At 36.9% G+C, this 16,131-nt stretch overlaps 1 protein-coding gene across 1 annotated transcript in view; it reads right to left on the reverse strand.

The window, feature by feature from the left end:
• Positions 1-6,388: 6,388 nt before the first annotated feature.
• CEP192 (centrosomal protein 192) overlaps positions 6,389-16,131 on the reverse strand; it is a 71,306-nt gene continuing 61,563 nt past the window's right edge. The window contains exons 51-54 of the mRNA XM_053977069.1: positions 13,021-13,142; positions 11,998-12,124; positions 11,461-11,519; positions 6,389-6,883 (exon numbers count right to left, since the gene is read on the reverse strand). Of these exons, the coding sequence (XP_053833044.1) occupies positions 6,745-6,883; positions 11,461-11,519; positions 11,998-12,124; positions 13,021-13,142 (447 nt within the window). The 3' untranslated portion in view covers positions 6,389-6,744. The remainder of the gene's footprint in view (positions 6,884-11,460; positions 11,520-11,997; positions 12,125-13,020; positions 13,143-16,131) is intronic.

A 16,131-nucleotide genomic window follows, 5' to 3' on the forward strand; every position in this document is an offset into this window, starting at 1 on the left:
ATGTAAACAGATACTCAAGTAGTCTGTTTAAAAAAAAAACAGTGAGAGAGAGGAGGGGGAGAGGTACTATTCAAGTACTACTCAAAGAGAGCAAAGTCTGGAAGAGCACAGCCCATGGCTGGCATCTCAGCATTTCTTTTCCACTAGACCAATTTGAAGAAAATCCTTGCAAAGACGCTTTCATAAGATGACATTTTTGTGATTCAGTATAACACCAATATTCCTTTTGAGTTTTATAACTGTTCCTAGAACATTCTTGGCAATGAATTTAAACTTTCTGAAAGAGGTCGCATTTCACTGTAAATGGTTATCTGGTATTCACAACACAAAATAAGCATTTGAATATTTATTGTGAGCACATTGCATTTTAGGGAGAACACACAAAGATTCTTACCACAATTATCTTGTTCCAGCTTTAATATATTAGCTGTCACCTCTTTAATGGATCTTGTGAGAAAGGAAAGTTTCTTTCTTTAACTCTCTTTTCCCCCTGAACGCAATTACCACCTCATTCAGAGCTCTTTGTGTCCACCTAATCTCTCTGATTATGTCTCTGACACCACCACAATACTCCATGACTGACATACCTGACAGCTGTGACTAGTGACAGAACACTCACAATGCAAACCAGCTCTATGCAGGATGAGTATTACCTACCGCCAGCCTCCCAGAACAAACATGGAAGGAAGGTAGAAGGGGTGGGGGCACTCCACGACCAGCCTAACCCCTACCGATTTTGCCTCCTTTTAGAGCCAAACAGCATTGACAAGCAGAGCCTCTTTGTACATACCTACCTAATGAACCAATTGTTGGATGAATACAAAAGCACACCCATTAGTATTTTAATTTTTAATTTATAGAGTGGAAAATGCATGTTTGGAGACCTGACTTACAAGCAGGACTTGATGGACCATTTTGTCTCGCTCCAGCCCTTTTATGCTTCTCCAGGTCATAACTCCCAGCTGGTGCTCAACTGTCAGATTTAGGCAAGTGGCTGTAGATGAGAGACTGTGAGGAAAGACATACCTGAAAATGTCATTCCCAGACTACAAACTGCCCCTGGAATCAAGGACAAACTGTCTCAGAATTCAGCATTTTGAGCCACAAAGACATGAATTTGTGTTACAAATAGTTGCCAAGTACAATGGCAGTAATGAATACACTAATCAGAAAAATATTAGAGTGCTTTATAAAATGTCATGGTTTTAAGTAGTATTTATACTTCAAAAGCTTCAGCTTGTCAGCACTGACTACCTTTTTCTCCCCATGGAAAACAAAAACTATGAGAATTTTGAGAATAGGGATAAAGCAGATTATTCAAAACAAACAACTTAGTTGCATCTTTCAGAACTTTTGAGCAGCTCTAGAAGTTACATATTCCTAGAATCAGGGAGAAGGTGCAAAAATCAAAAAAACATTTTCATGTAGAAAATGTCTAGAGCCAAAAAGTACCACCCAAGCATCCAGTTTTAGAAGATGATCAGATAGTATTTACAGAAAATTAATCCCAGCACATTATATCCATCTAATTTTACATCTAAAAACTGCTCATGTAAGACTGTCCTCCAACAATTGTACAGCAAAACTAAAACATCCAGGATTGAGGGATATGCTTAGGAAAGCTTTGTGGTCAAACAGTATGTTATTGAAGGCAGAATTTTCATTTTCTATCTTAACTTTCTTAAGCTGCAAGTTAGGTGCTTTTGCTATTAGTATAGATTTAGCACATCACATTAAGTTTGAAAATATTTCAGGAGCAGTTTTAGCAAATTAATACAATGTCTAAAGAAAATCCTCTTTTTAATTCACCATGGTCCAGCTTGCAATATCTCTTTATTCTACACTTGAAATTACCACTCCATAGGAACCTCCAAGGCAGATTCCACATTACGTGATGTATCAGTGAACTAATGCAGTGCTCTAAAGGCAAAAAACCATTACTGTTATAAGAACATTGAGGAAAATATTTTCTACTGTTAATGCAGACTCAAATTTTCAAATGGGAGGCTAGAAACAATATTCTACTTAACTGGCAAATTTGGGGAGAAAATTGGTATGATGCAAACACTACCACTTAAAAAATTATTAACAGTCACTTTTCTTACTGAAAATGAGGCATCAGGGCAGGCAGGTGGATCCTTCACCCAAATAATTGATGTTTGTCATTCTGACAAAAAGATGCATACTCTTCATTTATGCTATACAATGAAAGCAGTAAGGCATGAACTTCTGTTACCTGGAGGTTTTTTTGAAACAAGGTAGACCAAGATAGTTTCACATACGTTAAGATACATAACCTACTAACCTCACAGTGAATTTTGGTACCCCTCAACTCCTCCACCAACCATAGGAGCAAGAACATACCAGCATCTTACCTATCAGACATTCCTACAACAGAAATACCCAGAGTATTTAGAATTCTATTGCAAAAGGCCAGCACTGCCCCTAGTAATTTACTTTATGTATCAAAAAACACTCACAAAATTCTCTTTACCATTTTAAGCTTTTATATAATCCAAATAATCTTCTAGACAGCCAGGCCTTGATAAGCACCTATACAAGGTTTTCTGAACGCTAATTAGTTTCAGATGCCAGGGCAACCATCTCCAAAACACACTGAAGCACGTGTATGGAATGTATTACAACTCCATTTGTAGCCAATGATGTGAAAACTTTACAAAGCTCTTGAATAATTATAATTACTAATATCCCAATTAGGTTGAACAGGTACACAGACATCCTCAGTGCTAGACACTTAATGAATTTTTAAAAATAATTTATTTATAATTTTCTTCTCTGACTGGTCTTAAAACCAACAAGTAAGATGACTGTAATTAAAAAGACAGTTTCAGGTTTGTTTGGGATTTTTTTAAGTTTGCTGCTTGGGGCGTTTGAGTCAATCTTGCCAGTCTGAGACAAAAGATTGCAGCCAACAACATGAGAAAATTGAAAAAATGTTTCAAAGCTGTCAAAGATAAAATGAGAAAAGAATTATACCTAAAGTAAATTCTGCTTACTTTATTAAAATGCTACAGATTAAAATTTTAATCAAATCAAATTCTGGACAGATTTGTTCTATTTTTCTGTATTCCTAAAAGAAGTATACAGAAATCAGGACTTCTTCACAGTAAGCACTGGACAAATCAAAGCAAGATCATCTTGCCTACAGAAGTTTATAATATAAATAAAGCAACCATGGGGAAAGAAAGCAATCTCATTTTGTGGAGTAGGAATGGAACCAGTTTGAAATGACTGCAAGGGAAGTGATAGTCATTATTAGGTGTGAAATAAGCACAGTGGGCTGCAAACAGGTACCAAAATAATCCACATCACCTGCAAATCAGGATTCCCCTGGATTATGAGGACAGGTCATTTGCTCGTACTTAAATGTATTTCACCTGTATATATTTACATATTTATGCACACAAGCATAGTTCACCAGAGTATCCACAGGAGCACATTCTGCATCCTTTTCCTCCCTTACATCCAAACCAGGAGAAAACATAGGAAAAAATGCATAACCATTCTTCCCAATTCTTCTCAGCTCAAGAGCTCAAGAAAAGCCCATAGCAGAAGCATGAACAGAATCACAGACAGCAGGCCTAGCACAGGAACAGAACACAAAGACAATTCTGAATTTACACCAAATACTTAATTATCCAAAGTCAGGGCTTCTTACTGTAATTCAAAGGCAGCTTAGTCCTTTTTCCAGCTCTGGAAGAGACTTCCAACTGTGCTTCTAAAACTGATCAGACATAGGCTTTTGTACACTAAGGTCTTTCTCAAATGAAGCAGCCAAGCTTGTCGAGCTAAGGCAGGAGACAGAAGAATTCCCTCTATTCCAATTCTGTATTCAGAAGTACACAGGCCTCATATCAATTAAGGAAACATGAAACATCTGGCAGAAAGAGAGCAAAAGGAATATGGTCACAGTATCTCACAGACAGGAACTTACATGTTGAGAGAATAAGGAGGTGACAAGACTTCTCATCTAGTTTAATTTCCTATAATAAATCTGCCCTTCCTGGTTTCCAGACTGCTGAGAAACAGCAGCTTTGCTATACTTTTACTTAACACTGATGGTATGTACCAAAGGCAATGTAGAGGGTACTTCAAGTTTTTCCACCCTGCTTTTTCACATTTCAGTTGTTTAAAATGCTGCTAAACCAACAACCTTCTACTAAAACAAATTTCACTCACACTCCTACCAACCTGAAGAAGGGAATAATGTATATATGCTATAACAGAACAATGCTGTCAAAAACCTGCACTTCTATCTTAAAGCAACTTTGGCCATATATGCTACAAAAATAAAATAGAAGACAGTGCCAAAGGCTACAAACAATATGATATTTGAAAAGTCAAGATGGTGAAGTCCCAGGTGACTGAAAAAAGGCAAACATGACACCCATTTTTAAAGGGTAGAAAGGAGGAGCCCAGGAAATACTGACCCATCAGCCTCACATCTGTGCCTGTGAAAATCATGGAACAGCTCCTCCTAGAAGCTATGCTAAAACTCATGGAGGACAGTTTGAGGGAGGCAACTTGAGACAGGCAGCACCCTTCACCAAAGGGTCTAACCAACCTGATGGCCTTCTAGATGGAGTGACTACATCAGTGAAAAAGGGAAGGGATACAAATGTTATCTTGACTTTTTAAAGCCTTTGACACAGTCCTGCGCAACATCCTTCTCTCTAAATTGGAGAGAGATGGATTTGATGGGTGGACTGTTAAATGGCTAAGAAATTGGGTGGGTGGTCACATCCATAGGGTAGTGATCAATGGCTGAATCTCAATGGGCACCAGTGACAAGTGCTGCCCCTCAAAGGTCCATATAGGAACTAGTGTTATTCAATATCTTCATTAATGATACAGAAGGGATCGAGTGCACCATCAGTAAGTTTGCAGACACCAAGATGAGTAGGGAAGTAGACACACCTGAAGGATGGGATAGCATCCAGAGGAACCTGGACAAGCTCGAGAAGTGGGCACATGGCAGTGTCTTGATGTAGCAGCCTGAACAGCTACCAGGGTAAAGAAGCAGGAAGGGTCTTTGCATGGTATCCACAGATGTTTAATTCAGCCACACGGTGAGATGTTCAGAGTTCCCCTGGCACACACACGTCTCTACTCTCCCCACCCTGTCCCGAGGGGCCAGAGGTGAACCTGGTCTCAGGGCAGTACAAAGATAAGTGCCAATCAGAGAATAGGAATGGAGTGGCTCAGGGACAGAGGAACAGGGAAAGGGGCAAATGGGGTCTAACAGCTTTTTGAGGGAAGTTTCTTGTGTCTCCCTAAACCAGGGAAATGTCCCCCAGGGTTCTCACATCTTGAGGACAAGACCAAGTGCAAGGGGCTGCATCTGGGTCAGGGCAACCCCCAGCATCATTCATGGGAACAAACAGATCAAGAGCAGCCCTGCCTAGGACAGCCTGGGGGTACTGATGAGCAAGAGGCTGCACATGAGCTGGCAATATGCACTTGAAGCCCAGAAAGCCAATTATATCCTGGGAACAGGTTGCCCAGAGCAGTGGAAGACATCCTATCCATGGAAACAAAATTTCAGGTCAGACTGAACTGGGCTCTGAACAACCTGGCCTAGTTAAAGTTGTTCCTGTTCATGGCAGTGGGGTGGACAAGATGACCTTTAAAGCTCCCTTTCCAACTCAAACAACTCTATGATTCTACGACTTGGCAACAATGGGTAAGGGGATGGTGGAACTGTTGTTCAGTTACTCCTACAATATAAGAACTGGAGACTACTGAATTAAATCAGAAATAATCCAGTTTATCACAGAAAAAAACACTGTATATTCTTTCAACAAATTTTGAACTTTTAAAGTTTGCTACCACATGGAGCTGAGGAAACAGTGTCAAAAGGGTTAAAAAATATGAACAGGTGAATTTACAAACAGGCCAATAAATGCAAAGAAAAGGCACAGGTGGGATTCTACCTCCCATCCGTATTTATCTGGTGGCAGATACTGAGGAAATGGAATTGAACCAGTAAGCAGCCAGGCTTACATCATTTCTCAAAGTAACATCATCTTTGTGCGACTTTCAGAGACAGAATACTGGGTAAGATGCATAATTCTGGAGGGCTGAAGGCACTATTGGTCATGTTAAAATTTACATTGTTTTCACACTGTTAGAGTTAAAAACAATGCTTATGCCTGCTACTGAACTGTGTAAAAAGGTAGGGGCTGATTGTCAGATCCCAGCATTACCTCATGGAAACATGATATTAATAGGTCAGCTTCTGGACTGCAATGCCTACCCCTGTTCCCTCACAGCCCCCCAAAAAATTTAGCATTGCCTACGAGAAGGCAGCTTGATCCCTTACATACATCAAAGAATCCTCCCAAACAGACAGAAATCAGGTAGAATCAACTGTTTACAAATAAATTTTATTTCTGAACTTACAGTGTTTAAAATAAAATATATCAGTATTTAGCTATTTCTAATAAATGCAAAAATACAAAACTTCCATTTGCTTTACAAGTGCAGAAACATAAATTATAAAATGATAACTTTACCACATACAGTGTTATTTCTCAATGTTTTTACTATCAAAAGAGATTTGTGAAACAAGCACCATAATTTATCTTACAGAAGACTTTTCATCAAAGCAGCATCACAGGGCAAAACAAGTAGGACATTAGTATGGAAATGTAGTAGCAAATCTTTGAATATTTTAAATTATATGAACTGTTATAAATTCTTAGAAGCAGTTAAAAAACTGTTCTATTTTTTTGCAATAGCTTTACCATATAGTCGAATAGTAATTGGGCCATATTTGCTTGTCAACACAAGGAAGACATCTTCAAACATTCCTTCTGCCTTTGGCTTGAACTGGACTGGCACAGCAATGTAATGACAGGATCTAAAAAGGCAATTGTGGGCATAATCATTGTTAATGAACAAGTAAACACTACCTGATAGACAAATTCCTGTCTAGTTTGGATTTTCATCAAAATAATATACTGGATGTGCACCAGATCATCAAGTTTAGTTTTTTAGATTTGCTTATCTATTTTTACTCTGAAGGACTTTGATCTTCAAGGTAATTTTTTTCCTTCTGATTATAAAAAGTAATACAATACTTTATTGCTGCTAGTTTACCTTGGCAAGCTTGGTCTGCCTCTTAGCAATATTGACAGTGCATAAACTTTATTTAGAGCAAAATTACTACATCTTGTCCCCTCAAACATCACACAAGTACACTAAAATTCCCAACTCTTTTCTGAAATCCATGCATTTGAAGCTACTAAATTCTATTACTACTAATTGCCTCCACATTAAGAAATATTTTGCTGAATTATTGTAAATCAGTACGTCCATCCTCAAACAGCATTTTAGAAATTTTACACTGTTTTTACATTATTCCTCTTCTATTTGGATTACATAAAAACATACCAAATGTAATGGGTGTCTGTGTTAACTGCCAGAAGCCTGGACTGAATTACTTAAAAATACAAGCTGTAAAAGCAATAGCTGAAAATCCTGAGTGGCAGTCTATTGGATTCCATGGCATCCAATAGAAACATCCAGCACTGAAACAGGTAGCAGTGATAGGCACAAACTCAAATAAGGAATTATGAACATCATCACTTAGTAAAAAAAACAGAAAAGACAGTTTTGTTTGCTTTTATTATACCTTCAATTTTCTTTCCTTAACAGTGTATAGTATTTTCCAAAGTCCTCTGGAATGTGCTTATTTCTCCTACTTTTTCTCACAGTGTTCCTACCTTTTCATACTCCTTTTCCATGCACTAATCCAAGCTATCATAATCAGTCTGTGATTTTACCTTCAATTTTACATCCCTTACCTACATATGAATTCATACTACCTGCCCTACACACAATTCTCATTTGCTAGTATCATCCTTAGTCCTGAAGTAACCACACCAGCCCTTTTTTTTTTTAAACAACATCCTGGTCAATCAAATAACAGTACACACATTTAGAATAAGGACTGGGATGGTACTGTATTTTTTTATCAGGTGAATACAAAAATAAAGTATTAATTGTACCATAGTGAACTACAATCAACAGTGCACCAAAGGAATACAACCAAATCAGTTTCATATCTCATACTCGACTGCTAAGTGTTGTATAACAAATCTGGCAGTATCTGTCTTTTTAACTATCTATGATATACAGGCTGAAGATATTTACTCAGCTCATTAAAAAAAAAAAATCAACTTTTTAAAGTGAAGGACATCTGTATGACTATTTAATCTGTAACATGCATTATGTTAAAAAACATACATTTTAGTAGGAATAGACTGTGAAGCTGCATATAACTAGGCCACCTGAGAATTTACAGAAGTAAAAGTAAATTCAGTAGAAAGCCAGAAGAGATGCAGAAGTCTGTATCATCTCCAAACTAATATATGTATGCTCCCTGATACATTACATAACACTGACTCAAAAAGAACAATAATGACCACACTCAAACTTAGACTATATCAAAATCTTAACAGTAAGGTAGATATTGCTCTTTCAAAAAGATGGCCACATCTGGCTGTCAAATTTTAATTTCCAGAATATGTACCATATGACCTCAATGGTACTGAGGTAGAGCAGTTTCTTAGCAAATGACAGCCATATTAAGTTCCTCTTGATCTCTAAATTCAGGTGTCCATTGGGTGGGTGCTAAACACATTATTGTTCTTCCCTAAAAGCAGACTAAGTCAGACATTATGTATTCTGTTTTGTAACAGTCAGTTGATTCTCACAATCGAGGTAAGACTCATCACACTTGCTTCCTAACCCAAAGGGAAAGATGCTATTTTCATTTCCTCAGCCAACAAGACTGGGAAGTTCAGACTGCAGATATTACAGCTCTTTGGGCTACTCCATAACATAAACATTCTCAGAAATTAAGCAACCTGGAAGATTTTTCTCAAGTACAGTAATCAAAAACCATAGTTTCAGGACAAGTAAAATTCTGCTGCAGTTAACTCTTTTTTCTCTTTAAAAACCCCTCTTATTTCAAACTTTCCGCTATGCCTGCACCTCAGTCAGACTCTGAATAATGTACGGCCTTTACAGGTTGTTGCACCAGTTTCAAGTGGTATTTCTGAGAAGTCAGGCATGTCTGAAGCCTGCTTCAAAGACAAACTAATCCTCTAATCCTCAAAACATAACACTGCAGTAAGTTGAAAAAGAAGAGTATGGGCAGTTAGCCCAGTTTAAGCCATAGCAACCAGATGGTTCATCAATGAACAGTGACCACTGACACCCAGAATGGTGGCTACTGGAAACAAAAATAATTAGTGAAGGGAACAACTCAACAAACAGCTTTACATTTTAGTAGTATCTGGAACATATACTACCTGGTAATCAGATGGCTTCTGAAAGCAATAAAATTGGGACACTTTTGTTTTCAAGCTTTAAGTAGGCATAGTAACCTGGTAGTCCTTCCAGAAACAGAAATTTGCTATTTTCTTAATGGCAAATTAATATTTTTGTATCACTTAAGAGTCATATTGTTAAAAGTATTCTCCTTGCAATAAAAAAAAATTCTAGTCTGCCAACAAATGGAATTCTTTTGGGTGTAAATTGCAGACAGAATTCCACAGCAGTGCTGTGTACTGGTACTTGGGATTGCACAACCAATTGAAGAACTGGCAAAACCACTACACCAAATTCTGAAGGACAAGACTCTTGATATTAAATACTAAGTTTCACTTTCTTTATCTAGATTTAAAACTTGATTACACAGGATTACTTTTAAATTTGGCCCTCAAAATTAAGAGCAGGGAATAGACCATGTTTACTACATTATATTTTTTGGCAAAAAACATAAAGGTAGATGGTACTTTCTACTCTTATACTCTTATTTACAGACTAATATTCCAAGTTCCTGCAAAGAGTCTTCTTATCCAATTAGTTTTGAACATTAATTCCTAAAATGCCCATGTTTAGAAGGAAACAGTTACCAGTAGCTTTATTGATATTGATGCTTGATGCTATTCTCAAATAAAAGCCATTTAAAACACTTTTAACATTTTTTAAAAAGCATCTCTCCAAGTCAAGCAAATCTTCTGTTCTTTACGCTCGTAAATGGGAGAGCACTATCTTGACTTCAGAGAAATTATTTTTTTAAAAGATAGGAAAAGCTGGCATTTGCAACCAAAGAAAGAACTGCCAAAGCTATTAGGAAAAAAAAAAGTAGACTGACTCTTAAACTTGTTAAGTCTACTTTAGATAAGTGCAGTAGTAGTTCATAATCTCATGCAAAAAATAAATATTCCAAACAGTTTTTTACAGCATTCCTCAAAAATGTTTTTGAAATATCAAAGTGTCTTCCAGTGAAGTTACTATTTTTTGGTCAAAGATGACTAAATCAAGTCATCCTGTCCTTTGTCTGCTGCTGTACAGCCTCAGACAGATCTAGCTAGTTGTCTTTATTTGGATAGATGTTATCCTGGTCACTACCCCCAAAAAAAACCCTTCTGTGCCATCTCATATGAAATATTTAATAAAAAGATGACATTTAAATTGAAGCACTAACACCAGCCTAAGAGGAGTTACAACACTTGGCACTGAAAAATGGCCTTAAGAATACCTTGAATACCTCTGGCTAACACCACTACTACCCTGTCTTTGTGATAAATGTGGAGCAGATTAGGAGGCAGAATATCTAACTCCATTTACAATTTACTCACAATTTCTGGTCTCTATAGCCTTAGCTTTCCTGTGTTTAAAATGGGAACCTGTTTAAACACTGAGAATGTATGCTGTACCACTTCTAATGAAATAGTTGCATTTCTGCTTCCTGACAATCCCACTGTTGCAGATGAGCATGTGAGGTGCTGTACTTCTTGAAGAGATGACTAATACTCCTGTCACATACTTGCTGTAATGAACTTCACAGATGACTGGGTTTATTTTCAGGGATTGCTAGCACTAACTTAAAAATTTCTTTTAGGTAGGTAAAATGCATAGTTGGTATGACCAGACAATTCCAGTGGCTGCTGAAACCTTGTGTTTGCAGAGAATCTTTGATGGAGCTCTGCAGGTTTGTCAAATTAAAAGCATGATGAAGGCAATTTGCTTGATCTGTTGTGCAGAAAGTATAAATGGAAGGAATGACTTGATTGTGCACAGCATGCCAAATGGTTACATGAAGCATTAGGCTTAACATTAAAAGCAGCAGCACTGTTAGAAACAATTTGCAGGGAAGAAATTGGCAGATGCAGAAATAACTGTGTGGGCTCATTCTGTTTCGAACAGAGATTAGAGAGTTCAGTTTAACAAGAAAAAAAAAAAAAAACAACAACCAAAAAAGCCTCACAAACCACCCCCCGAAACTGGTAACCATAAACAAAAGCATCCAGAATATTAATATGTACATTTTAGCACTGTACTTACATAGAACATATTTATCTTACCAAATTACTTGATTAATTTTTTTTGTTATGAGGAAATGTTAGCATATGCATTACTCACCTTAGAGAGTATTTCAAGTGCTTGATGTAGAAAGGCTCCCTGGGCTTTACAAATTTCAGCTGTAATTTAATAAAAAATGCTTAAAAGTGCACTATATTTAAGCCCATCATATTCAATTTATGACATGTGTAAGATAAATCAGGTCACTTACAAATACAGCTTTACACAGACCTAAGGTTCAAAAACACAGAATGCTCATATTTGTGAACAGTAAAGGAATAAAAAACGTAGTTCAATATTTGAATGAATTTAAAAAATTAAAATCAGTAAATCAGAATAATAACAAACCTGTGCAAACTATGATCTACCATACTTTCCTATTAATATATTACAGATACACTCAGATACAGATACAGATTCAGTCAGACAAAACAGAAAAATTACACATAAAAATTCTTCAAATATTGATTTTTGGAACTAGCAAACTAAGACATGTACTATTGCAATCTTTGTCAAGAGAAAAAGAAAAAACCAGTGCAGTTGAGCAATTGAAAGGACTTACAAGTATCTATTTAAGATGAAGTCTGTCAGACTTACCACGTGTGTTGCACGGGAGTTATTCCGCAAGTGGACCTTTAATGTGCATGTTTCCCCAACTCTGGTTAGAGGAAACACATAGATGTCTTCTGGTGCATATATCCCTTGAATGACCTCTTCTTTTTGTCTGATTTGAAAAGGGATTTAAGATATTAACATTTCTGATCTGTATGATCAGTGTATCTTGACTGCATACTTGAAATAATACGTGTATTTTCTGAGAATAAATCAGGAAAAATGGAAAGATCCAGAAAACATCAACTCTCTCACCTTAAGTTTTGTAGGCAAGATATTTTAGCCAGAAAGAATAATGAAAGCATCACTATGGCATAAATATACAGGAATTTACTCATATGCACTTTTACAGTCTGAATTTTCCCCCCATATGCTTTACCAGAGACCTATAGTCTTATCAAAGATTGCAGGTTTGACCAAACATTTTACTCTCCTGCCATATTCACATCATCCCATAGCAAAAGAACTGACAATTAACTTAAGACTGAACAGCAAGGTTAAGACATGCAGTACTGTGGTTTTCTCAGCATTGACTTTATCATCAAATGGGGTGCCCAAAAGGCAAATATACAAAAAGTATACACAGAATTCTACTGCCAATACCAGTTCATTCACCACAGCATATCATAGTTAGACGACTCAGAAACTCAACTGAAAAGAAAAGGCATGGAAATTGAACAATACAAAGCCACTAAGAGGTTTTGGCAAGTCTGTTTTTTACAGCTGCTTACTCTAACATAGAATCATAGGATCATTCAGGTCAGAAGATACTCAGATGGTCTCTAGCTCAACCTCTTGCTCCAGTCAGGGTCAGGTGTGAGGTCAGAGCAAGCTGACCAGTTAAATCCCAAAAACATTTGAGACAGAGACTGCACAGACTCTCTGTGAAGCCTGTTCCACTACATAGATGTCCCAGTAGTAAAAAGGTTTTGGTTGTGGAGTTAGGTTCTACTCCCACACCCTTTTACCCAGTTGCAGACACACTTGTCAGGTTTTGTCCATACATACCTTATTCTTTTTGGTTTTCCTTCAGAGTAAGCTTTCCTTTCTGGTGTAACTGGAAGCTCAGATTTTTTAAGGGCACTTGGAGAAAATTTCACAACTGGTGTTTCATTTTCTGCTTTAGCACTCTATTGGCAAAACCAGAGAAGACTGTAAACTTCAAGTTCAAAAGTACTTAAGTATTCAGGAATGTAAGTAATTCTCCTTACCCAATCCAAGACTTTTTATTTAAAGAATAAGCTTTCAGGAGCATGAGAGTCTGGATCATTGAGATGGAAGCAATTATTTAGGAGGACTATGTCAACAGGCTTCTGTGCTTTATGAATACTTATTTATTACAAGACAGATCACAACAAACTAGCAGCGCAGGTGGAATCTCAAAAAGGCTGCAAGCAACCAAGATTTTACTTAAAGCCAAAAAACCCCTCACTTCCTCTGCAGATATTATCCCCATATGCCTCAAGAACAACCAAGTTGGCTAAACAACTGCTCAGAAAGAAGGAAGACATAAGTCAGCATTATAATCTGAATTCTCAAAACAGCAAAAAGCTTGGTAATAATTTTGTACCACAAACAATACATCCTTCTCAAAGAAAGGCCTCTTCAGAGAGGCAGAAGCAGATAATGCACTAAATGGTATTTTCTGAATTCAGAAATTAGGCCAAAATATTTATCATCACTAAGATCCCCATTTAGGGTATTCTAACACAAGGAGACCAGATCAGCCAATGGGAATAATTGGACAAATAACCAATTTCAAATTCTGTGCTGCTTAGTGAATCTTGCCAGATATTCTTTGGAGTCCCCTTGGGTCACAACATCTTAAACAAAGTTAAAGAACCAAAAGAACCTCCTACACTTATGGTTGTACAACATTATGTCAATTTTTGAAATGGTGCTGACGTTTTAGACAAGCAGTTGATTCCCTGACGCAGGGAAGATGAAAAAAATAGATTCATCTTCAATAGAGCTGCTATGACAAACTTGTCTTTTAGACATTCATTTCTTCTATTGAAAGAGCTGCTAATCAGTCTGTCAGAAATAGCAGCCATAAAAAAACCCTTAATTTTAAAGAATATATTTTTCAGTTGCAAATAATCCATGAACCCCAGTAGAACCTAATAAAGACAAGAAGTATTTGCACATGTGTCTTGTATCAAGAGATTTTATTTTTCCACATAGTGAAAAACAATGGGCATCATGCCTCTGTTATCATTCAAATTCTAATTTATCAAAAAGTAAGTTGACTGCATGAGAATAAGGTACATTATGGAAAATGATCACAAGTTACCCCAGCCTTTATAAGGGCATCTTGAAATACTTCTTTCTTTACCACAGCCTGTACTGACTTCGGCTGTTTCAAATGAGAGCAGTACATTAACACTCCAAACGGTTACAATTGAGTGCTGAAGCTCCAAAGACACCTCAGGAACACAGAAATTTGTATCGCTTGAAAATTGGAATTATTTTGCTCACAGAGTTTAGAAAGGTTTTCTTTCCTCTCACTTCTGAGATACACAAAGATGATGAAGCTTTGTGCTGCTGATACTTTCAAACATATTTAATGTTACTTATGTAAGTTACTTAACTTTTTAAAGTATATAAACCATGTAAATTAAAAAATGGCATGCATTCAACATTTGTAGTATCTTCAAAAAGTAGCAGGAACTCTTTACAAAGTCCTCAACTTTCTACATGCTAAAGGAGCAGTCAGGACTTTGATGCTGCCTCAGCCTTGTGGCAGGTGCTTGCTAGTTCACTCAGAAGGGACCAATAGTTAGACCCAAATACCAGTCCAAGACTCCTGTGCACAATACTCATTCTCAGCTCAGTGATCTTCAAAGAGCCTCCAGCAGCAGCTCCCAGCAGCAGGAACAAATGTTCCTCATGAAAAGAAAAAACTAAGTTTGAATGACCAGCACTGAGAGCCTGCGGCTGCAGAGCACACAGAGAATCCCTCCTTCCTCTGTCTCTCAGGCTGCTTTTGGAAACGTGATGATCTGAACTCCTGACTACAGTTTCCAATGGTGAGGACTGCAAACACATGTAGAGCATAATCAAAATTACAGTCAATTAATTTGTTAGGGAAAAGATTAAAGTGATATGTGCCACTGATTTTCCTAACTTAATGTTCTTTTAGTTCCTTCCTGAGCTCTTTCAAATTTTTCATTTCTTCTGAAGTGGTGCAATAAATAAACATCACTCAGTCACTCCAAATGACAGTCAGTCACTCTTCTCACTTCATTCTATCAAAAGTCACATTAACCACAGCTGTAGCCCCCTGCCTCAGCAAAGCCACCAGATTCCAAGTCCTTTTCAAAGTTTTAGTAACACTGCCTAAACTCTTGATCCCGAGAAGGTAACAGATTATGATTCACTTGTCTTGCCTTCTCAACTAAAAGCTGCAACACTCTAAATGTTCTGTGTTGATCCCTCTTCTGAGCATATGTATGGCTCCCTACCTAGTTGATAAAGACTGTACTTCCTTTTCAAATCTTTCTGAAAATGATCGTGACATGCATTTCAAGTATTTTCTATGAACTTTTTTCCCATGTGCAGAGATGCTATCAAGATCTAATTGTTAACAGCTCTGAAAAAAATCAAGAACAAATCTGACACAGTAGTTCAAAAACATTAATATCAAGTCATGCTGCTCAAAGATTTACACAACTCTGACAACTAGTCACGTTTTAAGAAGAGACTTGTTTAAAACTCTAGAGTTCTGTTAAAGAATTAATCTTCTCCACATTTCAACTAGCTTTAAAAAGACAAATTATTTAGATGTTTTCCTCATTTTCAGGAAAATTATGACCAAGAACTTGATGAAAGCTTAATAAAAAACCCTCTAAAACCAAACATTATACAGAACAAAAATCAGAAGTTACTTAATATTAACCTTTTTACAAGTACTCTTTCAACACAATTAATTTGGAAAGAACAAGGAACCTACAAAACAAATATAAGGTATGTCAGCAAGAAAGATAAGTAAGTTTCTTACTACTGAAGCATGCTTAGTACTCCAAAGAATGATCCCAAATATTTGAGTGGACTTCTTAGAAAAATCAAGTCAAACTTTCTGAAGAGGACAGCAAAGCATATATAGCAATCATGCCGTAC

This window comes from Vidua macroura, chromosome 1 (genome assembly GCF_024509145.1).
Source record: "Vidua macroura isolate BioBank_ID:100142 chromosome 1, ASM2450914v1, whole genome shotgun sequence".
Classification (NCBI taxonomy): Eukaryota; Metazoa; Chordata; class Aves; order Passeriformes; family Viduidae; genus Vidua; species Vidua macroura.